The sequence below is a fragment of the Lepidochelys kempii genome, chromosome 8, assembly GCF_965140265.1.
Source record: "Lepidochelys kempii isolate rLepKem1 chromosome 8, rLepKem1.hap2, whole genome shotgun sequence".
NCBI lineage: Eukaryota > Metazoa > Chordata > Testudines > Cheloniidae > Lepidochelys > Lepidochelys kempii.
In genome coordinates, this window is record NC_133263.1 from 3,491,494 (window position 1) to 3,517,184 (window position 25,691).

The 25,691-nt window shown below is 43.8% G+C and overlaps 1 protein-coding gene across 1 annotated transcript in view; it reads left to right on the forward strand.

Annotated features, from left to right (window-relative positions):
- Positions 1 to 25,691, forward strand: part of LOC140916472 (uncharacterized) — a 48,512-nt gene that overhangs the window by 18,547 nt on the left and 4,274 nt on the right. The window contains exons 7-9 of the mRNA XM_073358116.1: positions 1,347 to 1,437; positions 3,211 to 3,250; positions 4,414 to 4,565. Coding sequence (XP_073214217.1) covers positions 1,347 to 1,437; positions 3,211 to 3,250; positions 4,414 to 4,549 — 267 coding nt within the window. The 3' untranslated portion in view covers positions 4,550 to 4,565. The remainder of the gene's footprint in view (positions 1 to 1,346; positions 1,438 to 3,210; positions 3,251 to 4,413; positions 4,566 to 25,691) is intronic.

Genomic DNA, 25,691 nt, shown 5'->3' on the forward strand with positions numbered 1-25,691 from the left:
AATTTTTACAGGGGAATGTAGGAATTCCCAGACTGGCTCAGACCTATCGTCCATCTCGTCCAGTTTGCTGTCTTTGACAGTGGCCAGCACTGAATGGTTCCAAGAAAGGTGCAAGAAACATTGGCTGATGTGTTGTGCCATTTTTCATGTCACCTACTTTTTGTCCTCTACTGTTCCATACAGCAGTATGCTAGTTTGTCCTCATAGATCAGTTGTGTGTGGATGACCTGTACCAGCTGAAATGAAAGAGGGGAAAGGGCTAGAGTGTCTTAGTTGGATGTGTCATGCTGAGTCTGACCAAGTGCAACATACGGATTTTTATAAGATCAGATGACAATGGCTGTGTGCGAGGCAAGAAAAAGTTTCTCCGCCTCCCTGGTCTCACACCCCAGAACTGATCCAGATGTGCTGGGAATGGTGATTCTGTGCTGCCTCCCCTCAGTTCCAGAATTAAGTTTTTCTTACTGTATAAAATATTCATGAACTTTGCAGATAAAATTTCTCAGATTCAAACCATGCTGTCTGCTGCTGTGGAAACAGGGCAGTGTTTGAAAGGGACAAACACTAAGTCACCCATCTTTGAGGTTCAGCCAACGGTGTTCACTGATGGCTTTGTGGTGCAACCTGTGAATCAGACTTTTTCGCTTCTTGGCTAGTGAAGTCTAAAAATCTATAGTTGGCTGAGGGAATATCTTTTATGGGACCAACTTCTGTTGGTGAGAGAGACAAGCTTTCGAGCTACACAGAGCTCTTCTTCAGATCTGTACCTTTCCCAGACTTGAAGAAGAGCTCTGTGTAGCTCGAAAGCTTGTGTCTCTCACCAACAGAAGTTGGTTCCATAAAAGATATTACCTCACCCACCTTGTCTCGCTAATATCCTGGTACACAAATGGCTACAACAACACTGCATATTGTTGGTTGGGAGAGACAATCATTTCATAATGGGGGCCAGGATCTGGCTCAGATAAAACTGGGGCCTAGATCCAACCACCCCTGGTTTGGGTTTTGCTTAACCAAAACCCACCCAAGGAGATTTTGCAAAAGTAACCTGTGGTTTTGCCAAATCTCCAACTAATGCAAAACAAAAATAAGCTTGGAATTATCACAATACACAATCCAACTATCTTTCAAAACATATCACAATGTTGCATGTAGAATTCCTGATTTTTCTTCGTATTCATGAGGAAGGCTCAGAAAATCCATCCTGAAATTTACTCTGCAAACTCCTGCTGATTGCAGATACAGTATTTCAGCGTACTCATCGGTCAGACCAACCAGATGTTAATTAAACTTAGCAGAGAAAAAGCATAGTTTAAAAGTCATTTCTGCTTTCTTCCCCCCATTAGCACCTAAAGAATGAAATTCCAACCATAATCATCTCTGTGGTAGTGACAGTCATTCTTCTCTTCACATTGGTTCTGGTAGTGTTATTGACATGTAAGTACTGGATGGTAGGTGTCCATCTTAATGCTCTGCATTGGCTGCCTGTCCGATGTGGATCCCTTTTGCATCTTTCTGTCCTCCAAATATTGAATTGCTGACACAAAGGCAGATGTGAACTATGCATTAAATCTTGCTGTTCATTGCCTGAGTGCTTTTGATTCTTGCTGACTGCATATATGTGAAAACAGTTCATTCTTATTTAGTGAAGACTGGGCCAAAAGTGAGGCCTGGTCATAACCAACCCACTATGGAGAAGGAATTTGATTCTAACCTCATGCTAGTTTTACACGGATGTAACACCCCAAGGTATTTTGGAGCTGCATAGCAAAAGGCAGATGTTGAGCTGCAAATCCAGACACGGGGAAACTGATGCTTAAAAGCTTATGCTTAATACATAAGTAACAGCACTGTTTTACAGGCAAGGGAAAAGAAAGGTTTGGGGTACAATGTCTTGCTTGGTGGGTATTAGTTATATTTTGTCAAATGAGGAACAAACTATAGAATTTGTTCTTGGAAGCAGTTTAATATATAGATATGTACAATGGGCAAATTCTGCTCTCAGTTACAGTAGTGTAAATCTGGAGTGACTCAGCTGAAGCAGAGTTTGGTGGCTATACTGAGCCTTAGAGATGAACACATTTATTTGGGCATAAGCTTTCATGGGCTAAAACTCACTCCACGAAAGCTTATGCCCAAATAAATTTGTTAGTCTCTAAGGTGCCACAAGGACTCCTGGTTGTACTAACACGGCTACCACTCTGAAACCTATACAGAGCCTGTTTCTCCCAGTGGTGTTAATGGAGTAACACCTGCGTATGGAAAAGCAATGTGAGAAGAGAATCAGGCTCACAGTACCTATTGCTTATCAAAAGGATGATCTCTCATGCAAATGCATAGGGGAATTAACCTTATCACGGTGTTACCTTGATTCCAGGAGTGAGGAGAATACTGATGAACTGGCAGCTAGTAAGAGCAGCACTGGTAAAGATTTTCTTTACAAGTGCAGTGAACCTATTTTACTCCAGAACATTACTGGTTACACATAGCCATGTGAGTTCACTTGTTCACTTGTTTAAAATGTTTTAAAACATTTCAGTGTTCTTTATTCCCCTGAGGATCGTGTCACCCTATTCGTTTGGTGGAGGTTTGTTTTCCTCACAGGCAGGACTGGAAGAGTTTAGGAGGAATTCACAGCTGGCTGTGATGTGGAGGAAGCAACCTCTAAGGAGCCAAAACCCGTTCATTACACATGCATGTAACTGGCTTGATTCTGATCTCACTGACAGGTTTAGCACTTGTGAAAATACACTCAGTTTACTGGAGTTACTCCTGACACAGGCCGGTATAACTGTGAGTAATGTCTACACAGCAAAAAACCCAGCAGCACTGAGCCTCAGAGCTTGAGGTAAACTGACTTGGACAGGAGGCTTGTGCTGTGGGACTAAAAATAGCAGTGTAGATGTTCTGGATCCAGGCTCCAAGACCCTCACCCTCTCTGGGTTTCAGAGTGTGGGTCTAGCCCAAGCCTGAATTTCTGCGCTGCTATTTTTAGCCCTGCAGTGCAAGCCTGGCGACCCTGAATCAGTTGACGCAGCTCTGAGACTCGCCGCCATGGGTCTTTATTTGCTGTGTAGATGCACCAGGGCACTGGTCCCTGCTCAGCTGCTACAACTACATTGTCTCTGTGTCCGAGTGCATTAGAATTTCATTAGAATTATGGGTTTGTTTTTCCTTGTCAGATTCTAATTAGCACTGCTTTGTTTCTAGGTAAACGCTTGGGGAAGTATCAACTGCATACCATAAAAAGGTAATCTGTTTTGTCATTTCCTATGAAAGGGTCCAAGCTTGATCCTACTGAAGGCAATATGGGATTTGCCATTGATTGCAATGGGAGCAGGACAGATTGCACATGCTGCGTTAGGACACTGACCTCCAGACCACTTTACTCCAGACAATCAAGCATTGCTGCTTAGAAATTGCACATAATGGAGTAACAAATAGACAACCAGAACACTGAAGAACTGCTAATGGTGATGCTTGATGTCATGTAGTGACTTCAGTTCAGCGAACTAAATAACCCATTTCAGGATTTGATCAAACACCTGGAGGAAATGGCACATAAGGACCCAATCACCTGCCACATGGGTGTAAATTAGGAATAATCCCTTTGGTGTTACACTGGGAGAGAGAAGAATCTGGTGTGCACAACTGGCCTGGTTCTCCTCTGACTTACACAGCTTTTACACTAATATAACTTCATCTAATTCAATGGGGTGAGTTATGATTTACACCAGAGCAAGTGAAGGCAGAATCTGGCCCATTATCGTGCCCAACCAGGAAAACAGTTTATTCTGCTGACTCACGACAACATAAGAGTTTCATGTATAGTCCACAGTGAAGAGGTGTTCATGCCAAACAGGCAAAAGAGGATACTATGCATGATGACGGTCTCAAGAGAGGAGTGAGGCAATTCTAATTCTTTCTTCATAAGAGGGGTTTTGTTGAAATGTTTTGTTGCTTAGTCAAAATAGAGGATGGTCTGTAAACAATTTGACCAGTGGCTCATCAAGTGCAGATGTTTACCAGAGGTCAATAGCTGAATTTTCAGTGGAAAATGGCCCCCGGCCATCCGCCTTGTCTTGCACATAACCAATTCTACTGTGCTGTACAAGGGAGAAGGGGAAATTCTTTTCTGATCCCCTATGGAGATCAGTTGACACCTACAAGCATGAGACTTGAAGCCCTCTCTTAACCTGCATATTAATGTAAATGGTCCAGCTGGTGAAAATTGGCATTACTCCATTAACGACAATGCAGAGATGCCAATTTACATTAGCTGAAGATCTGGCCCCAAACTTCAGTAGGAATTGCCCAGGCAAAGATTAAGTTAAGATTTCAGGATTTGGCCCACCATGATGGGCCCATGTATCTGTTTGCTACCCCATTAATAATCTGCACTTCTTGTTACAGCTCAGATTTATCTGCAGAGCCTGAAAAAATTCTCAGTGGAGTAGAAGAGAATACCCTTTTGACTCTGCAGCAGATACCCGACGGCCATTCAATATCACAGGGAACATGTCACGATCCTGTGGAATCCAGCATCTAAAAGAGGCTCTTTCATGGTAGGCTGGAAAATAAGGATTAATTCCTTGCTAACCCTGGAAATAATGGATACAAACCAAAACCCAGATCCAAATATCTGAACTGTGGGGAGTTTAAAACCTAGAAGCAAATTTTACTCTAAAGTTTTTAGGCACCTAACTTCCAGGTGATCCCCTGAGGATCTGGGCCTTTTCCTCTTGAGCCATCTTTAAAACTGCTGGATAAAGTAGCCTCTATTAGAAGATTTTTTACCCATTGCTTGAATCTCAAAATTCTTAGTCTCTTAAGCCCCAATCCTGGAACTCCTTGCTTATGAGTAACTTCAAAGCACCAGAATAATCTTGCTGAAGTCAACTGGACTACACATATGCTTAGGATCTGGGCCTTATTTACAAGTAACAGCAGGGGTGCTGGAACAATTTGTATAGTGAACCAAACTGTAAACGCTGTATGTGATGGAAACCATTTGAAGTCAGGGGGTGCTGTATTACTGCTGGAATAGATTTTAACCTTTCCGTATATTCCCCTGACCTGACTGCCTGAATCCATGCTGTGGAGTGAGCAATAATAAAGAGAAGAACTAACTTGGATGATTAATAGTTTTGCAATGTCAAACCCCTCAAATGTTAACTCTTATTCCTTTTGCATAATCAAAGAAAAATGAAGAAATAAGGTTGATGATGATCTAAATCAGATGTGACCACACTGTGGATCAGGGGCTACTTGTGTTCCTTGGGCTGGATATCATGGCCTCAAATGTGCCTGGGTTAATAACAATTTGTATTTGATTACACATTGAAACTCTGTTCCCTGGGCCGCACCGTGAGACTTTAAAACTGAAATGTGTGAAGCACTTACATGAGAGGTCTCCAAACTGTGGGGTGCACCCCCTGTGGGGGGCAGTGAGGAGCGTTTGGGAGGGGGGGTGCAGCAGGGCCTGGACCAGCCCCCACGGGAGGTCAGGAGGGAGGGCTGCCCGGCTCCGCTCTGCTTCTCTCCCAGTTCTGTCCCAACCCCACCTCCAGTTGCTGCCCTGGCTCCCAGCACCACACCCATCCCCAGCCTCGGCCCCTGATGACTGTGTCCTGGCTGCAGCTCTGCACCTGCTGCTGGTCCCACCCCCAGCCTTGGCCCCTGGCTATGGATCTAGATCTGTCCCTACTCCCAGCCCCAACCCCAGCTGTGGCCCCAGCCTTGGCCTCCTTACCTCATCCACGTTCCTCCCCCAAGCCTCAGCCCCACTCCTGGCCCCGGTTCTGGGGGAAGGGGCACAGACAGGAGTAATGGGGGCATGATCATGGAAAGTTTGGGAACCACTGAGTTACACCCACTGGGGTTCCACATTCCCCACACCCACTGAGGGACCCAAGCAGGGGCCTGAGGGTGGTTTTCATTCCCCATTGAACAGCCCAGGTCGTGTAAAGGAAGCAGAGCAGAACATCTCCTCCGAAGTACTGATGGGAGCCCCTGTGGCCTTTAGAAATGACACGGTCAGCCCTGATTCTGGGAAGGTTGGGCCATAAATAGTCACTAAATAAAGCCCTGTTTATGGGTTCATTTTAATGAGTGTGTAGTTCACAGAGGCAATGGAAGGGTTAATCTGGGCCGGAGAGGCCAGTTATGCAACCTGGCTGCACCTGGAGGATGGGCCTTGTTTAACTAGGGATTGAACCCGCTGTCTCTCCATAAAGAAAGCAGTACAGGGCAGTGAAAGAAGGTAGGGAGGAGACAAATACCTGGGAGTTTCCTCTTCTGGCCCAAAGGCAGAGAGAGAAACCAGAGCTGGAGAGTTCTGAGCTGGGGGAAGCTTGGGGCCAGGGGAAGCCAGAGGCAGTGAGGGGAAAGCCTCAGGGGCATTTGGACTGGAGTTTGGGGGCTCTAGGAAGAGAGGGAAGAGCTCTTCAGTGACTCTCTGGGCACTAGATAAGTGGAGTTACCCAGAAGACACAGGATTAGAGCTGCTTCTGTGGCTGATCCTTATTGAAGGAGTAGGAACTGACTCTCTGGGGAGATATCCTAGGAGGTGTTGCTTATTACACAGAGCCCAGGAAGGGGCTGGGGGAAAAGCCTTGTGAAAGACTAATGGTAGGAAGGTGCCTAGGGAGGCAGGGATAAGGTGTCTGACAGAGTAGACCATGCTGTTTGTCTTAAAGTCTCTGGACTAGAACCCAGCATAGAGAGTGGGCCTGGGTTTTCGCACCAGCCACTGGGAAGGCAGTATGAAGCCCCTGATGTAAGGGAATAAGGACAACTCAAAGCCTGGAGAGAAGGGTGTAAAGACCACTGGGCCCAGAGTCAGAGGCCACAGACCTGACACGAGATTATTTGTGAATGCTCTGTTACCCTGGAAACAGTGGGATTAAAACCTGACCTGGCTAGAGGGCTGAGCGGCAAGAAGAGAGACCACCAGAGTGACTGTTGGCCATGGGAATGAGAGCAGAAAGGGCTGCTATACAGTGCCCTGCTATGAGGGGGTGCACCCATGCTGAGTCAACCCTTTTACAGGATGAAACAAATAGTAAGACTTTGTTTGCAAGTCCCCCATGCATAATCACCCTGTTGCCTTCTGTAGGTGTTCCAAGGGGACAGGCATGCCGATTGGGCCCTTTCAATGCCACCCAAGCTCAGATCTGTTCTCTGAAGTTCCTCACTACTAAAGGATTGAGGGTAGGGGGCTTTCCAGACATAGTCTCCTGTGTATGAAAAGCCAGGGTGTGACTGTTCGCCGTTAGGTGCCTAACACAAGTACTAGACCCCTACAGTGGTATAGAATGAAACAAACACTTATCTTATTGCATTGGCATCAGCTCACCAGCTTATTATATTATAGGAATAGGACAACATTGCAACTTATCATGACATGGTCGGTATTGGGATAAGGTTAAATCCTCCGTTGTGTATATCCCTGAAAATGCTGACTCTCGCTAGACTATAATGGAAGCAGTGCACTGTTAAACCTCTCTTCCAGTCAACTCCTTGCAAGTGTGGCCCCTGTATATCTCCAGGGCCATCTGGCAGATATATTGCTGTAGGATGAAGTGTCCTTTTTCTACAATAATGATCAGGGAGAGCACCTCTGTTCACATGGTGCTTTTGCCTGCCTGTCTTTCAACTAGAGTTATATTTAGCTGAAGATTGTACATGTTCTCATAATTAACTTGGTTGGGTGGCTGTTCAGTTGGGATCCATTTGATACTCTCAGCTTGGAAGTGAAAGGTCTGCAGTAGATAGGAAGGTTCTGCCTTTGATTATGATTGATGTAAGTAGCATCATTCTGTGGAAATTCAGGTGCAGGACAATAGATTAGGCAATGAAACATTTAGGCCTCAGAGGAAAGGATCATGAATTGAGGCTGGTACAGTGAGAAGTTAAATGTTTTTTTTGGGGGGGGGGGTGTTGTCTTGTGTTTTTGCTTCAGGTGGCAGCTGTTTTAATGGAAAGTGACTTTCTGGAAATGGCATTAGAGGGGAAGAAATGGCATATTTGAATGGACAGGGCCTGATTTCTCTTGCCCCCCCCCATTGTTTATGCCAGTTTCATTGTTCTGCTGTTCCACCTTCAGGGGCAGGACAGCAGGGTAGAACTGTAGTAACAGTGTGGGGAATGAGTCTCAAAGGTATTTAGGTGCCTGACTCCTGGACCAAAAGCCTCCATTCTGAGTCAGTCCTCATATAAACCATTTTTGTGCCCTGGACTAGAATCACTGCAGTATTGCAGCTGAGCTGTTCGTGGACAGTTTGCACAGCACCTGTCATGATATGCCTGGCTCCAGGAAGTGCTAGTGAGTATGAAGCACTCTCATATGCTTAAAGAATAAGGAGGGGCTCCTGGTTTTGAAGCAATTCCTTAAACAACAAAAATCTAGGAGCCTCTGATGATGTCAGTCAATTTTTCATTTCAACCAGGGTCTACCAATTAAGGGTTTGATCAGGTCCTCAGCTGGTGTAAATCAGAATCTCTCATTTCAGTGGAGTTCTATCTTCTGTGGAGTGAGACCAGTGTACACCAGCTGAGGATCTGGCACGTTCTCCGTGATGACTGTTGTATTTATAACATTTTTGGACACCACACTAGAATTGAGGGACTTAGCCAACGAATTCAGTTTGATCTAATCCACCCAGGTGAAAGCAAATCCCAAAAGTGCAACTGAGAAGCTATAAATAACTTGGGTTTCTAACAATTCTCCCTCCCATCCCCTAATTATTTACTCAGATTTGAATGTACAAAGGAAATGACAAGACAGAAAAGAACATGGCTGGAATTTTAATGAAGCCAGGAGGGACATATTTAAATGGAAATGTGTTGAACCAATTCATGAGGAGCTGATACCAGCTGTCTGTGCATTTAATAAAAAGTTAAAGGGAGTCTTTTGAGAAATGACTAGGGAAGCAGTGCCTTTCTCGAAAGAAAACAGAAACCTGAGGAATTCAACCCTGGAGGAGAATTGGGGGGGGGAGGGGGGGTGGAAATCAGATCAAAGCAGCAGCTTTCAGAAAGGAAAGATTGTTAGAAAATGAGCCATAAGCATCTGGAAACTCTTTTTTTTTTTTTTAGAAAGCCTAGGAGAAGAATCAATATCAAGGGAAGGAGGATTAGGCATGAAGGTAATACAAAGCATTGCTGGCAGAATTAAATTAAGGTGGTGCTTTAAAATCCTATATGATGCAGTAGGAAACAACTATTTACACTGTCCAATATTTGAGATTGCCATTAAGGCGTTAACTTGGAAAAGGCAGATGTCCGAGGAGGCCAGAAACACTGTAAACTGATGGGGGTGGGGTGGAGGGGTGTTAATCTTATGCCTTTTCATTGAATAAGGGTCTTCCTGTGATATTTTGCTGGAGAGATCCCACTAGTCTGTAGTGTCGCTCCCTTTCAATCTCCTGCTCCTTCTAAGGTGTGTCTCTGCCTTTCCACACCCAACCCTCGAGGGTCTCTGCCCACTTGCCACTTCTGCTGGTGCCTGGCAAAAATGGGGCTCCCTGCTTCTTCCATGGGCATGATGTGCCACCTTGCTTCTATAACTGTTCCATGGACTGTTACAGGAACTGGGGGCCAAAGACATGCAGATGAGCTGTCAGATTCAAAGGAGCAGCCAGGTGCATTTTCCTACTTTGACAGCAGTGGGAAAACTCTTGCAGAGAAGGAGACTTGGCAGCTTTCTCTCCTCAAACGCTGGGTCTCTGATGATCAGTGCTTCTCCCCAACTCCCACCCTTGACTAGGCAGACTGTGAGGAGGGGCAGCCAGACAATCCTCGACAGTAGAGCTGTTCAGGAACTGGAATTTCTGTTCCATGGGAACTCAGACACTTACAACGCCTTGTTCCAACCTGGAACACACAGCCCATGTGGTGGTGGTCTGTATATAGTTTTAATAGAATAATTGAACAAAAAGGAACATAACCCTGTCGAGATAAAAAATTTTAGGCTTCTTTTCATCAAAAGCAACACATTCCTGCAAGAGGCTTCACTTTAGAGTAAACTGCATTTTTCAAAGAAAACTGGTCTATCAAAAATATTTGACCACCTCTACTCTGCAGCAGCAGCTCCTGCAGGGGTGGCAATGACGCTTAGGCATTCCATGCCCCTTCTTCTTCCTTCAGCTTCCCAAAAGTCAACCAACACACAGACTTCCTGCTTTAACAACGATCAGTCCTGTTGTGATGACAAGCACTGCGGTTTGGTCTTCTGAGCAGGTCACCTTCCATCTCTGCACCTCCCCAGGCATCAGTATGCACAACCCTCATTGTGTTTTCTGCCTACTCCCAGGTGAGCCTAGTGGAAGGGAAAATGGAAGCTTGGGAGCTTTAAGAGACTCCTTCATCTTGGCTTGTCAGCAAGCCAAGTGATTTGCTGCAACATTGGCATGTGTCTACCACGGAGCCTGCAAGACTTTCCGCATCACCACCTTTCTAAATTAGAAAAATATCCTCCAGCTTTAATGTTCCCCAACCAATCTGCATGGCTGAATTTATTGCAATAATGATGGCATTACATTGGGAAGCTGCAGTTGGACCTAAGCGGGTTTTGATTTGTTTAGATTCAATGTCAGGACTAAATGGTATTTATGTCTTGGAAGTCTAACTGGAGGATGGCTCTGATCACATGAAGTGATGTGGTTAATTAATCAAGGATTTACCATAGTAATCTTACATGGACTCAGTACTTGTGGGTGACTGGCTGTATCAAAATGACCAATTTTTAAGTTGGCTAAAGGAAGTCTGAAGTGAGAAGATAATGTCTGAACTATACCAGTTAGCATGGAGGTATAGAAAAGTAATTAAAAACGGAGGTATATTTAGGGATAGGATGGGATAACCGGAAAACAGGAAAGAACCACTGCCTGGCTTTTCTGTATTTTTAAGATAGGACTAAGAATCCCCCAAAAAGAAGCCAGAGGAACAAATTAAAAGATTTTAAGATTACTAAGAGACCTCCCTTAATAGACATATGGTCCCTTTCCATCTTAGTGGTGTATTTCATTACTTCTCTGTGCTTGCTTCCCCACCTTAATGTTCTCTCCTAGATGCTTAAATAAATCTTTGGGTTTCAAAGCATGGCCGATCATTGCAGCTTAAGAAATAACAACAAAAGAATGTTGCTGAGGGTAAGGGAATAGGGAATTAGGAGTAAAAATAAACACCATCCCAGGAGGTGGGGAAGGAACAAATGAATGCAGGCGAGAGAGTGGAATATTTCAACCCTAGCAGTAGTTGGAGGATATTTTCACAACAGTGACGGCAGGTGGCACAAATGAGCCAGAAAAGCTTCGCTGAGGAGCAGCCAGGATGACTAGGGTGGATGAGGCTGCTACTGTGCTTTAGGAATTCACTGTGACAGAGCACAAGAAATGCAGACTTGCCCGAGTTAGATTGTGACACTGCTTAGGCTCGACGAGGTGCCGTCAGTGGGTTGTAGAAAGCCCAGCCTGACCCAAAGCCCATTGAATGAATTGGGAATCTTTCAACTGACTTTCACTCAGGTGCCTGCTCCTTTGGCTGTCTGAGGTCTACTAATACTATAATTAAATATGTTCCTGCAACTGCACCCCTCTGTGATGCAGTTACTTCCTGGGGCTCTTGGCTATGTCCTTCGTATTAGCGATGCATTGCATTATTTTCTTATTCATTTTATTTCTCCTGATTTCTAACCTCCTTGAAGAGCAGCACCAACCATGGCTCTGGCTGCCCTGGACCAATTAAAAAAAAAGTGTGATTAATGATTCAGCATCTCGCTGGGACAGGGTGTCTACACCCCACACAAGAGGTGAAAAGATTAATGTGGGCCTGACAGGCCAGTTAACACACTTGGGTGGGTCTTGCCCAAGTCAAAGATGAATCCCAATTGGGGGAGGACCTGGGTGGCTCCCATAAAGGGAGGAAACCCAGAATAGAAGGTGCTGCAGGGAAAGAGGGAACAACGCTGCAGTTTCTCTAAGTACTGCAGAGCGCAGAGAGATACAGAGAAGCTACCCCATGGAGTACGCTCCAGTGGTGAGCCCTGACAACAGGCTGGACCTCCAGAGAAGAAACCCAGGAGGGTGCTCAACTGAAGAGGAGCTTCAGGAGGGAGTTTCCTCTCCAATCAGGACCTGCGCCAGGGTGTATAGGAGGGATGAAGTAGAATCCATAGAGAAGGCCTTGGTTGTAGACAGCAGTGGAGGATCCAGAGGGAAGACTGCAGGGAGGTAACTCTTGAGTCTGCATTCTGCAGAAAAACTGGTAGGAGAGAACCCAGGAGGGATTAAAATCTTAAATGTGAGGAAGGGGCAGAAATTGCTTTTGTTGTGGTTTGTTTTGCTTTTGAGTTTGGTTGAAAGGCTGCAGGAAAAGCCCTGGGGCCACTGCTCTGACAGATTGGGATGGAAGAGAGTCTTGATGGGGTGAAACAGCCTATCAATGATTAGTGTTGTGTGGGACCCTGTTGGTATGGGACACAGATACCCCAGAAGGGAGAGATTGTTAAAATGATCAGGCTAGAGGGCTGGGTGTTGGGGAAGAGGCCAGAGCTGCTCTTGGCAAGGGGCAATGAGGAAAGAGCTGCTATGCCAGGCGTAACCACTGGGGGCGCACCAGCAGAGAGTCTGTTCCACACTTCTGCAATCATTCCTCAGCTAGGAATAATCCAGTAGTGGGTGGGGAAAAAACAGCTAGATTCCCAAACGCTAGCCAGCCTCAGGATCTCCCCACCCTGTAAAACCCAGGGAGAAGGAGTGGCCTTAGCCGCATACCCTGAATATTTGGGCCACTTCACATCTAGGGGAAGAGTGAGTTATAGAGATGAGAGGCCTTTAAAGGAGATCTGAGCAAAAAGCCATTTTTTTTTCTGGTTTGGTGCCTGAACCAAAAAATTGTGTTCTGCCCAAAACGTCCGTCTTTTTGTTTAGTTTCCACATGTATGTTTTTAAATAAACAAAATGGAATCTAGCTACATTTCTAAACAACGTGACTTTGAAACTACAGTAAAATCACTTTGTTTAGAAAATGTCTAAACAAAACATTTTGACTTTCCTGTGCAGTGTTGTAGCCATGCTGGTCCCAGGATATTAGAGACACAAGGTGGGGGAGATAATTTCAGATATATCTAAATGAAAACATTGGTCCAATAAAAAAGAGTACCTCACCCATCTTTGGCTTTTTTGACTTATTTCCCCTTTTTAGAAATCAAAACTACTTACCCAGTTTGACCCAAATTCACGATAGTTTTGATCAACCTGAAAACGCTTTGGCAAATAAAATCTTGGTCGAAGAGTTTTCACCCAGCGCTGCCCCCCAAGGAGTGCCTTGGCGGGCGTGTTCTCTCCTCTTCAAAGAGCACTCCAGCTGAAGGGTCCTTGCTGCTTATACCTACATCAGCAGCACGCGGAGAGATGAAGTCTCTCAGGAAGATTAATCCCAGGAAGAGTGGCTCAAAAATTTGCCATTGCTTTTACAATGCAATGGGATATTGTCAATGAAACTTTTCACCAAAAAATCTCGCTTTGTATTTTAAATCTCTCCAAAATTCCTGGAACTTCTGAGCAAAGGGTGAAAATCTGTATGGGGATGTGTGGTTTTTTGTTTTGTGGTTTTTTTTTTTAATCTTGAAATGGTGGTAACATGCCCAGCTTCTGTGTCTCATTTATTTTCCATTAGCGTTGTTTTGTTTTCTTTCTCTCCAGTTGGAAAACGGTCAAAGTGGGTGGGGGGGGGGAGAGTAGCCTTTGGGTTTCCTTCTTCTTTCTTAGTATTTTTAATTTTACCACAGTAAAACCAGTATTTCCCAAAGGGAATATTCCCATTGTCAGGCCAACTGTAGTCCAGGGCCAGTTAGGTCATGATCAGTAACAACCCCTTCTTTCTGCACCCCTTCCAACTCCTCCTCTCCCCGCCTCCCCATCTTAAAGTCAGCCTGGAAAGCAAGAGGCAGACAGAAGAGATCATGGAGCACAGGTAGAATGTACTCATAGCAAGGCATACAGCTTAACAAGCAGGCTGCTGGATTTTGAATTCTGAGCATCCTCCGCACCACTCTGGATCAGGCCCTTGTGGCCGATACAGAACCGTATCTTCCAGCCTCTTGAAGCACGCTGCACAGTAAGGGCACTGTACAGCAGAACCAGTTAAAAATCAGGTATAGTCAGTTCTATGAAATTAAAACTCAGGGGACCTGATTCTCCTCTTAGAATCACAGAATATTAGGGTTGCAAGAGACCTCAGGAGGCATCTAGTCCAATCCCCTGCTCAAAGCAGGACCAACACCAACTAAATCATCCCAGCCAAGGCTTTGCACGTACTAGTGCAAACCAGAAGTAATTCCATTGAAATCAATGGAGTTAGACCAGTGTAGAATTGGAAGGAAAGGAGAATCCAGCTCAATATCTCTTTCACAGAGTAACTTTCAAGCTATGCTTTTAAATTAGCCTAGTGTTTCTCTTGGCGCACACCCCCCCAACACCAATTGCTGCAAACACAGGAGCACAGCTCCCTGAAGGTAGCCCCTTTTCATACCTCAATATACATCAAATCAGGATTAATGGCTTCAAAATTACTCCCAAGAACTCTGGAGCTGGTATCAATCTTAGCCAAGCTGTACAGTAGATAATACCCATCACACACGCATATGCATATTTAATGCAAAGCAGAGAATTTCTATGGAGGAATCTATAGCTTTTAATCCAGTGATGAATCATTTATGGGATTTTGGATTATTCACTTTGCACTGAATTAAGCTGTCTTTCTTAGACAAAACAAGCCCCCCCTGACATGATCTGCATCATAGACCTGGCTGAGTAATGATGTCCCTTGCCAGGATGAATTATTTATTGGACTGTTGGATCACTCTCCTGGTAGTGAATTAAGCTGTTTAATTTTAAATTTGTTCAGAGTCATTCCTAAATACATAAAAAGGATTTTGTGTACATGAAATCATCATTTTTATTTTTAATCTGTCATTGAATTATTCATGGAGTTCAGGCTGCCCTTGCCTTGCGTCAAGTCAAGTTTTCGTTTAATGAAACAAAACCATGTGCCTGACCTCATTGCATGGCAGACCTGGCAATCCACCTTGCTTAGCTCTTGAGTGCTAAAGGAGCACTTGTGAATCGCCTAAGCCTTGTGTGAATGTGTGTGGTGGTTCTTTTTGGGTTTTTTTGTTTTTTTTTTAACCTACTTCTAAAACTGTTAGAATCTGAAGGGTACAGGCTGCTGGGCCAGATTGTCAATTTACATGAATTGACAGAGTTCCACTATTGTACCAGTTTACACCAGTTGAGGACTTGGCCACTGGATCCACTTCTTAAATGTACACAACTCTCACTGGCAGATTCTCAACCATTTGCCCTTTTGACATTGAGCTCATCGGTCCAGAGATGAAAGCTAAATTCACTTCCAGGAAATGGGGACACACTCTCTCTCAGCTGAGCTGGGAGTGGAATTCAAGCAACATCCACTCAGTGTTTATGTCCTTGGTCCATTATCGAGCTAATGTAGAACCTGAGGAGGGAATTACGGAAATGCACAAATTCCAACCTTCTGAATACCGAAGAGATTCGTGGTGATCCATGTTCTGAGAATACATAAGCACAATTCATTTGTAATGTGGGGAGCAGTTAAAGGTGAACAACTGTGTGTTAGATCGTAGAATTGCACCCAGCTGGGCTGAATTCTAACCCAAGGGCTTGGCAGAGGGTTTTAGGACCCCATCCTACGAACCCAAAAGGTCAAAGGTGGCTTGCATATGAATCAGAGCTAATAGTACGAGGCCCTTCATTTAGCAACTGATTTGAAAATAGATGTAAATAAAATATCATTGCTGGACCTGGTGGAGCTGCCGCACCTCCTGGCTTGAAGTGGTTTCTATCCTATACCGGGCTTACAGTTTAGTTCAATGGCTTTCAGCACCCCCACGATACAAATTGTTCCAGCACTCCTAATTGCTGGGGTTCTTGTTCCCATTGATAAAACCATTGTTAGAAACACAATGTGTTCCAGTTACCTCTTCAGATCTGATCCCGCTAACACTGAAATTGTTGGTAATTCTGCAGTTCCCTTTGGTGGTAGGATTCCATGTTTTATGCTGTTGGACTAGATGTCCTCCATCAGTTATGGCGTCCTAGCTTTAAAAATAGGGTTGCCAACCATCTAGGGTTGTCCTAGAGTCTCCAGGAATTACAGATAATTTTTAATTAAAGATTAATGTCATTTGATGAAACCTCCAGGAATACATCCAACCAAACCTGGCAACCCTAGTTAAAAATAAAACCTCTTTAATAATGTGTAAGGCTGTACTGTACATCATAAGGAAACAGGTAAACAAGCACATTGCTCTATCTTTGGTAAAAGGTTAGTCTGCCAACCAGGGACCAGAGGCCCAGCTGATGTAAATCAGCATCACTCTTGGCCTCATGTTAAGGCCATTTCACACTTTATTCTAAGTTACTACTAAGAATACTTGGGAATTCTTCAGCATCTTTCATCTGAGTATCTCAAAGTGCTTCGCAATCGTCCATTAAAGTTTCTCAAGAGTGTTGAGAGACTCTAATGAATTATTGTAAAGCACTTTTGGTATTTTACAGATAGAGAAGCTAGGGTTCGGAGATGACTTTGGGCAACCTGTTTGTCATTGAATACATACATGGTAAAACTGGCAGGAGAACCCAGGAATCCAGCCCTGACCACTACTTCATGTCTCATCTCCTTTCTCCGGGTCAGCCAATATCTCATTTAAAGCCCAAAGTAGGAGAGGATTCCAAGAAGTCTGCTCTCCAGTGTTTGAGATCTTTTGTTTATTGAGCAGGGTACTGCTACGTTTCTCCATCTCTCTGGCAGTGCAGAATGTGAAGGCCAGAGATGTGTTTATTGGGGAGAGGGGTGCAAATTGGGGCTGACTGTGTGAAGCCTGGCCCTTGTTATATGAGTGATGTATAGGGAGATCTGTGTATCTCTAAATAGTTAGTGCTCAGACAGAGGCAGCATTGTTCCTGGGTTTTGTAGGACCAATAAAACATCTTGTTGTGTGCACTGCAAATTGTTTCTTGTGTGAAAATCTTTAAAGCAGCTCTTAACAGCATGTATTTATCAGAGGCTCTTCTTGCGCTTATATTGGGGCATTTTCCTCCCTTACTAATTGTGAGTGATCATGTGTTGTCCCAGTCTCACTGTTTCTAGGTGCCAAGGGAATATACTTTGGCGGGATAGAATGTTTTCATTTCTTTTTTTCCAGATAACTTGTAGTTCCAGCTGCCCCTCTCTCCATGGGTGGAAAAGAACACTCACCACTCGTGGTCTTGTGCAGGGCTCAGGGCTATTACATGTTGGGAGAGACTGGGACATTATTTCAGTTCAATTCTGTCCCAAAAATGGATATGGAAGCTTAATGTAGTCAGGAATTTGTTTGAGCGAGAGCACCACCAACAAACCAGTTCCCACTGCCCATCTTAGACCGTGCTGGGCCATTAGTTCTACAGTAACTGAGAGAAGAGCGACTCACAACAGCGCCTATTGCAGCAACTTCTGATCCTTTAGCGTTGTCCCTTCCGTCACTTTGGAGACTGGACAGGCCTGTGTTACAAGGTAATAGGGCTTTCTTTCCTCTGTGGGTGACCTAGTATGGGATCTTTATATCCCTTTGGGGTAGCTTGCTATTGTCTGTCTTCTAAAATGAGTGATGTCTGCTTCTTCTGTGGGATCCTGCACTTTCCATGAGTGGCATCTGCTCTCCTCCCTAATCTTTCCTTTATTGCATTAGGATAAGCATTCATCAGCCAGAATTCAAAGGAAGTAAGAACTCTCCAGCGGCAGTGGTCTCAATGGAACTGGTTTATAAGGTTTGTGGAGCAGTTCTCACAAGAGAGATGCCCAAGGAGGGACATAGTGATGAATGTAGACCCTGGGGAGGAGTAGACCACTTTCAGAGTCTGTGTAGGACTTTCATATATCCGAGCGGTGTAAAATCTGTGAATTTATTGAATCAATAAAACCACGTGGCCCATTAGCTGGAGAAGGCAAACAGAAAACTTGATCTTGCTTTACCTTCTACCAAGCGAGGCTTGCAAGTGGACAAGGAGTAGCGAGTAAGACCTTGCGAAGGTGGTGGTTGTGACAGTGACTCCAGACTCATGTAGGGCAAAAATCCTAGGCTCACCTTTGGATGTCTCCTGTGGATGTGTCTGTGTAATATTAAAGGAAGAAAGTACTACTTTGCGTCTCCCAGGTGCTAATGATGACCATATTAGTATTTCATATTGGCTCTCAGGCCCACACCTTCAAAGGTATTTAGGTTCCTAATTCCCATTGACTTCATAGGCATTAGATGCCCAGATACCATTTGAGATTCTTGGACTCAGCTGAGGAAGCACCTTTATGGAAAAAATACCTATCACTTGCTTTATGATAAATCCGGTAGGAAGCAAATGTGAACACAATGCAGGGAGATTCCACCCACCCCTCCCCCCCCAAAACCCACTCACCGTAGCTGCTCCAAGCCCTTAATTAACTCCTTTCCTCTGCACTTTGCCAAGCTTGACTGGCTGAATATTCTTCCATAGGGCAGCACTCACCAATTAACTTCCCCACTCCAGTTTTTCATCATCTTCCCCAGTATCGTTGAGTTTTCATGCAATAATGGTACCGTGTGGCACTTTCCAGTGCAAAGTCTCTAGTTTCACAAATCTTGATGAGGAGAGGAACGTTCCGAGACAAAAATAAGAGTCCTGATTTATTGCATAGAAACAACTCCCTGTATCTTCTTAGCAGCAGCATGAGAAAGCCTGGGGATTTAGATTAAGCTTTATAATTCACATTGAAATTCATTGTATCTCATACCTCTTGTAAGGACCACATTTTGAATTATACACAGAACCCTATTAAACAGGTACTCATTAAACTACAACTCCTTATCGATTCTTCCTGGGTTTTGTTGACAGTACACATCAAACACAAGCTGTTAAGAGCTGTTCATTTTCCTGGTAGTGTATGATCGTAATGCATTACATGACAAAATAATGTGTTTACATGACAGATTTAATGTCTGATCCGCTGCAGGAAATGCCTTTGAGCACCAATAGATAAGAGGAAAAAGTAACATACTTCCGAGTGTCTATTAATTCTTAACTAATAATAAATTACAGCAATAGGATACTGATAGAAAAGGATGTGAGAGCCACATGAACAGTGGAGGAATTCACGAGGATTGCAATGAATACTAAATGCAGACCTAATAACTACAGCTAACATGAAGAGCTCTCCAAGTTGGGGGGAACTGCCAAACAGCCCCCGATGGCTACTGCTGTTCACCAAATGGGGTTGGTTCTTCCTTGTCAGACTGAAAGTCTCCGTGGGACTTGGTGAAATGCATGTTGGGATAAACCTACCAAAAGTAGTGCTGGCAAGAAATTCTGGCTGCTCCATTTACGGCAGCCAACAGACATGCTGAAAAGAAAGATAATGTTCATAAGAGAATGTCTGGGGTGGTTTCTTAGGGACCGTCAGTGGGCCTGGTTCTCCGCTATCCCATCTTTGCACATGAGACATTGGCAGGGCAAAGCCACTTTTGAGCTCTCTGTGTTCTGGCTCTGTGCCTAGACCCAAGTTAGAACAGCGCTGAGGTTGCTCTGATTTATGCTCTGCTTCCATGGGCCCTGGGATGCAGAGAAGAGATGTAATGTAGTACATGCTGGGCACACGTGGATGAGTCCTTGGCTTGCCCATGAGCTTGGGACTGGGAGCACGGCCAGTGGAGAACCCTTGAGCCAACTCTGCACTCGCTGGGGGCAAGGGGAGAGGCCCCCTCCTCTGGGATTTAGAGACCCATTTCTACCCACTTTAAAGCCCCTGTGGGCTGCCAGAGTGGTGTAGAGTGGGCCTTACTGTCACTTACTTAAACACACAGGTATTTAAATTAAACTTGTGTTGTCCCTAAATCAAGGAGCACCTCCCTAGCTGGTGTGAAATAGCATCGCCCCATTGTGGTCAGTGGAGGGATGCTGACTCTCACCAAGTGAGACTATAGCCCCATAGCCTTTGGAAGTAGGTTCACTTCAATCATTCCCAATGGATCAAAGTTGCTGAACCTCAACACATGAATTTTGAAAAATACTATTATTCATGTGATAGTTTTAATGCTTAATATTTCTGTAGCTGGCCACAGTTGCCTTATTCAACATCTGCCCTTTCCCATGGGAGGTGTGGCCTAGTCCACTCCCTCTCGTTGATGGAAAGCCCTGCCCCGTTGTGCTTCACAGCCCAGAAAAGCTCCATCCTGCTATCGTAGACCAATTCCAGGGACACGCTCTTGGAATTGGCTGAGCAATATTCAGTCACCTTAAAAATCTCCAGTCCGAGGCCAGCTGTATCTAGTCCTCTTTAAAAAGACACCCGCACGCACTGTTTTATTGCAGGTATGAGCGAAGAAAGACTTGGTATGTGTGAAAACAATGCCGTAATAATGACATACAACCAAAGGAAAGATAATAAACCTGTTAGCTCTCCATATTTACTGAGGGAGTTGGTTTGGGGAACAGTGGATCAGACTAATTTTAAACTGCTGGTGGCGTCCTCCTTTTCAGTTTTTTTTATAGCTTTCTCAATCGCTTTACTCACCTGCCACCAGAGGCTTTTATTTGCTGATAAGGGCTGTTAACCAGTTGGAAAGTCAGAACAGTAAAGTTTGATATAAAATGACACAAACTGTGTTGGCAGGTTAAAGCTGATCCTGTTAGGAGTGAATGAAACACATGGGAGAATGTTTGGGGTTTTTTAGGGGAAAGCACGCTCTCTGTGAAAGCCAAGCAGAGGAGTGAAATCCCAATAAAGCAGTGAAATAAGCTATCTGCTGCACCCTCCCATGGCTTGAGCTGTAGATGATGGGCAGAGAGGAGTTTACCCTGCTTGTTCTGTTCCTCCTTTTGCAGCTCAATCTCTAATGACTGGTTTAAAGAGGAGTGCTTAGCGGATGGAGCTTTGTAATGGAAAGGGTTAGTCTCCAGACTGTGCTCACCTTTAAATGCAGGGGAGGTGGCCTGTCTGGGGAAGGGGCATTTATTTCTGAGGCAGTTGCCATTTAGCATTTCAGTTCAGTTGCAGAGTGTTAGACAGTGGCTTGTTCCCTCTCAAGGTGATGTCCTACTCGTTTTCCTCCTCCTGGAAGGGAAGTAGTTGAGACTACAAAACACAAGCCTTTAAAACTGCAAACTCCTCGCTTCCTTATAACGGCCTTCAGACTTGCATGTTTCGCTGATTCCAGGCCAACAGAGAGACTGTAATTGCCATATGGTGTTTTTGGGGGACGGGAGAACGAGGAAAATATTAATGGGGGAGATTTTTCAAAGGTATAACTGGAAGCGAAGCACCAACTCCCATTGACTTTCAAATATACTTAAGTACCTAACTCTCTTTGAAAAACCCAGCCGTTACTGATGTATAACAAGAAAAGGAGTACTTGTGGCACCATAGAGACTAACAAATTTATTTGAGCATAAGCTTTTGTGAGCTACAGCTCACTTCATCGGATGCATTCAGTGGAAAATACAGCTGTAGCTCACGAAAGCTTATGCTCAAATAAATTGGTTAGTCTCTAAGGTGCAACAAGTACTCCTTTTCTTTTTGCGAATACAGACTAACACGGCTGCTACTCTGAAACCTGATGTATAACGGTACTTTTCATATACAGCTTTGCAGAGTGATCCATCTTGGGCAACCTGCTCCCTATTCCACTACCTCCTCTCACTAATCTTTGCCTTCAACTCTTCAGTAGAACCAAGCCATTACATAAATAGTTTTCCTGAGCACTTAAAAAAATAAATGAAAAAGCAAGGATCAGGATGTAAGACTCAATCCACTCTGTTTCCGTTTGGTTATTTTCAGATGGTATTGTCATCCCAATAGGTAGCTTCATCTGGCAAATTTTGGAGGCTGCACCTGCTGCTGGTTTATTTGGTTAACTTTATTCTCTTGCTGTAATCCACTAACCTATCTGGCTAAGTGATTCTGCAGATATTGCTGATTGCTGTTTAATTTTTACTTCCGTCACACGGGTAAACGTCTTGCTTACAACAGAACAGAGGGAAGGGTGGTAGGTCCACCCTGGCCACCAAGTTAATTTAGCCTGAAGAAAGCCACATTCACTCTCTTGCTGCCTGACAAAAAGCCCACAGGGATGGGACTGCCATCCCCTTCAACCAAATGGGCTGGGACCACTATTGCTGATTGCACCAACTGATTTGCTTATTTTCCCCAATATGGAAACTATTATTTCAAAGCTCCCTGCAGTCCGTTAGCCTGGAAGGGAACAGTTAAAAGGTCCAGATCCTCAAACGTATTTCGGTGCCTAACTCCCCTTGTAATCAATGCTGCCTTTTGGGTGCTCAGGGGGCTACATGTAGATTCAAACCATGGGATTTAGGATTGTTATATTGTGTTTGTTGGATTCCGGTTACCTGTTGATAAATGGAGCAGCTTGTAAAATGCAAAGGTTGGTGGAGTAGTGGAATACAAGTGACTTTTAGAGGACACACTAGGGCTTCTCTACCAAACGCTACTCAAAATAATTTTTTCCTGTTGTCTGTGAAATTAGAGGCAGCTCTTTAAATGTATTACTAATTTGTCATCTTTCCCAAATATGCACTAGCATCCTTAAATGCTCTTTTGCCCGTATTTGCTCTTCACTCTAGAAAGTCAACACTACAATAGATTCCTGTATAACTCCATAACTTTAAGACCAGAAGGGACCATTTGATCTAATCTGACCTCCTGCATAACACAGACCAGAGAACCTCATACAGTAATTTCTTCAGCACTCTTTTCAGTAGTGTTATGTTGATAGTAATATCTTTTGGGGGTCACCTGTAAAAATGGGGTTCTGACCACCTGTGCTTATTAAGGATCCTCTGGCACTTTTCATCTGAGGAAAGGAAAGGTATTAATTCCAGTTCTCCTCACCATGTTCTACCTTCAGAAGCTACTTTCTGCTACTTTAATTCTCTGTGCAGTTACAACAGAATTAACGGTTGTGCAGTGTTGCTCAGTGCTGTTAAACAGCTGCTGCCTTTCTCCTCAAAGGTGTCTGCATTTTGGTGACAGATTTAGTGATCTCATTATCTAGTGCATATCTATTTAGGTTTATAAGTGCTTTCACATCCTATGATAGACAGATATAAAATATGTATATAATTATACATAATATATTCAGTGAGTAGCAACATTCCTCCAATGGTTATTGGATAAATATTTATGAAACTTACTCAGTACGTCTGTTGTTTTCTCTTACAAACTGTAACATCCAAGTGTTGCATAATTAGCTGTTAATTCTCATGAATCGTAGCCTCTGTGATAGTAAAGTATGGTGTGAATCCACCCATTCTTCAGAGACTTCGTGCATAAAGAGACAGTTATTACTGTGGTGGCTTTCTCTTCATCACCACAAGGAAAGTTTGTGATCACATTGGGTATTAAATTTTCAAAAGGAGATCCATCGGAGTGATTAAAATTAGGGCTGTCGATTAATCACAGTTAACTCACGTGATTAACTCAAATTAATTGCAGTTTTAATCACACTATTAAATTTCAAAAAAAGAAAAGGACTTGTGGCACCTTAGAGACTAACCAATTTATTTGAGTATAAGCTTTCGTGAGCATCCAATGAAGTGAGCCGTAGCTCACGAAAGCTTATGCTCAAATAAATTGGTTAGTCTCTAAGGTGCCACAAGTCCTCCTTTTCTTTTTGCAAATACAGACTAACACGGCTGATACTCTGAAACCTGTTATTACATTTCAATTGTTCTATTTAATAAATATTGGATATTTTTTACATTTTCATATCTTGTATTCTGTGATTTCGATTACAACAAAGTATATATTCTTATTACAAATATTTGCACTGTAAAATGATAAACAAAAATAGTATTTGTTCATACTATAGGGCCTTAGTCTTATAGGGCCTTAGTCTTTCTCAATAGACTAGCTCAATCAGATGAGGGATAAACCCAGGGAGATGAGGATTGTGTGTTTACCCATTGCTTCCCCTCACTAGCTGAGATGGAGCCCCAATATGTTAAAATGCTTAACATTGGGGTGTCTTTCATATCTGAATACTTGTCGCGCCTTAGAGACTGACACATTTATTTGAGCATAAGCTTTTGTGGGCTACAGCCTACTCCATCAGATGCATAGAATGGAACATATAGTAAGATGATATATATACACACACACATACAGAGAACTATTTAGTCTATTCTTTTGCCTAGACTAAATGGACACAAATCTGACATCAGGAATCATAACATTCAAAACCCAGTAGGAGAACACTTCCACCGCTCTGGTCACTCAGACTCCAACGAGAAACTGCTGAACTGGAATTAATTTGCAAACTAGATACCATTAACTTGGGCTTGAATAGAGACTGGGAGAGCTGGGTCATTACACAAATTGAATCTATTTCCCCATGTTAAGTATCCTCACACCTTCATGTCAACTGCCTGAAATGGGCCATCTTGATTATCACTACAAAAGATTTTTTCTTCCTCCTGCTGATAATAGCTCATCTTAATTAATTAGCCTCTTCCAGTTGGTATGGCAACTTCCACCTTTTCATGTTCTCTGTATGTGTGTGTATGTATGTATGTATGTATAATCTTCTTACTATATGTTCCATTTTATGCATCTGATGAAGTAGGCTGTAGCCCACAAAAGCTTATGCTCAAATAAATTTGATAGTCTCTCTAAGGTGCCACAAGTACTCCTGTTCTTTTTGCGGATACAGACTAACACGCCTGCTACTCTGAAAGCTTTCATATCTGAGCGTGTCAAAATCGTCCCTAGCCAATGCTTACTTCAGGTCCATGAAAATGGTGTTGCATTAGCATGTGGATTATTTTTTCATGGTTTCCCAAGAGACAACAGCCGGAATACATGCTCTTTTGAAGTCAAGTAGCACTGACATGGGGACCCATTTTGCCAGCCCGCCTCCCTGGTCTCAGGTGCATCTCCCTTCAGGATGCCTTTCTTCCTATTTCATCTTCCTGGACTAGACATAGCAAGGAAACTGCAGAAATACTGTCCTACACTGGCATTTCTCATTCTACTTTCAGACTCTACCAAGCATGCTCGCTAAACCAAAAACTTCCTTGGTTGGATTCGCTGGGCAACAGTAGCCACATCTCTTGTCTGGCTCTCCTTAAACCATAGATGGGGCCAAATGGCCCATTCTTCCTCACCCCACTGCTCCTCTCCCTTTCTCTGGATGCCTAATAATAAAAGCAAAGGAGCTGTTACACAGCACCTTCTGCACTGTGGCAAAACTCAGCCTTCACTACTGCAGGATCGGGTTTAGTTTGTGGGAATATTTGTATCAAAACCCAAGATCCTAATAATGTAACCACTCCAGCAGCTTCCTGAATTCTGCCACGGGACACACAAGAGTGAAATAGTGGAAGGACATCTTGGTTTGGTTCAGCAAAGAGTCTTCTGGCAGCTGTAAATAAGACTTTCCCCTAGACACCTTGATGGGTTTCGTAATGAGTGAGCACAGAAGTCTCGCAGATAATCCTCTTTTGCCTTTTTAGGAGCACCAAGAATGCTCCAGTTATTAATTCTTCTTTTATTTTCCAGCTCATCAAACATACTGGTCAGGCTTTTATCCTTATTCGGGCTGGAAATGAGGTCATAATGTC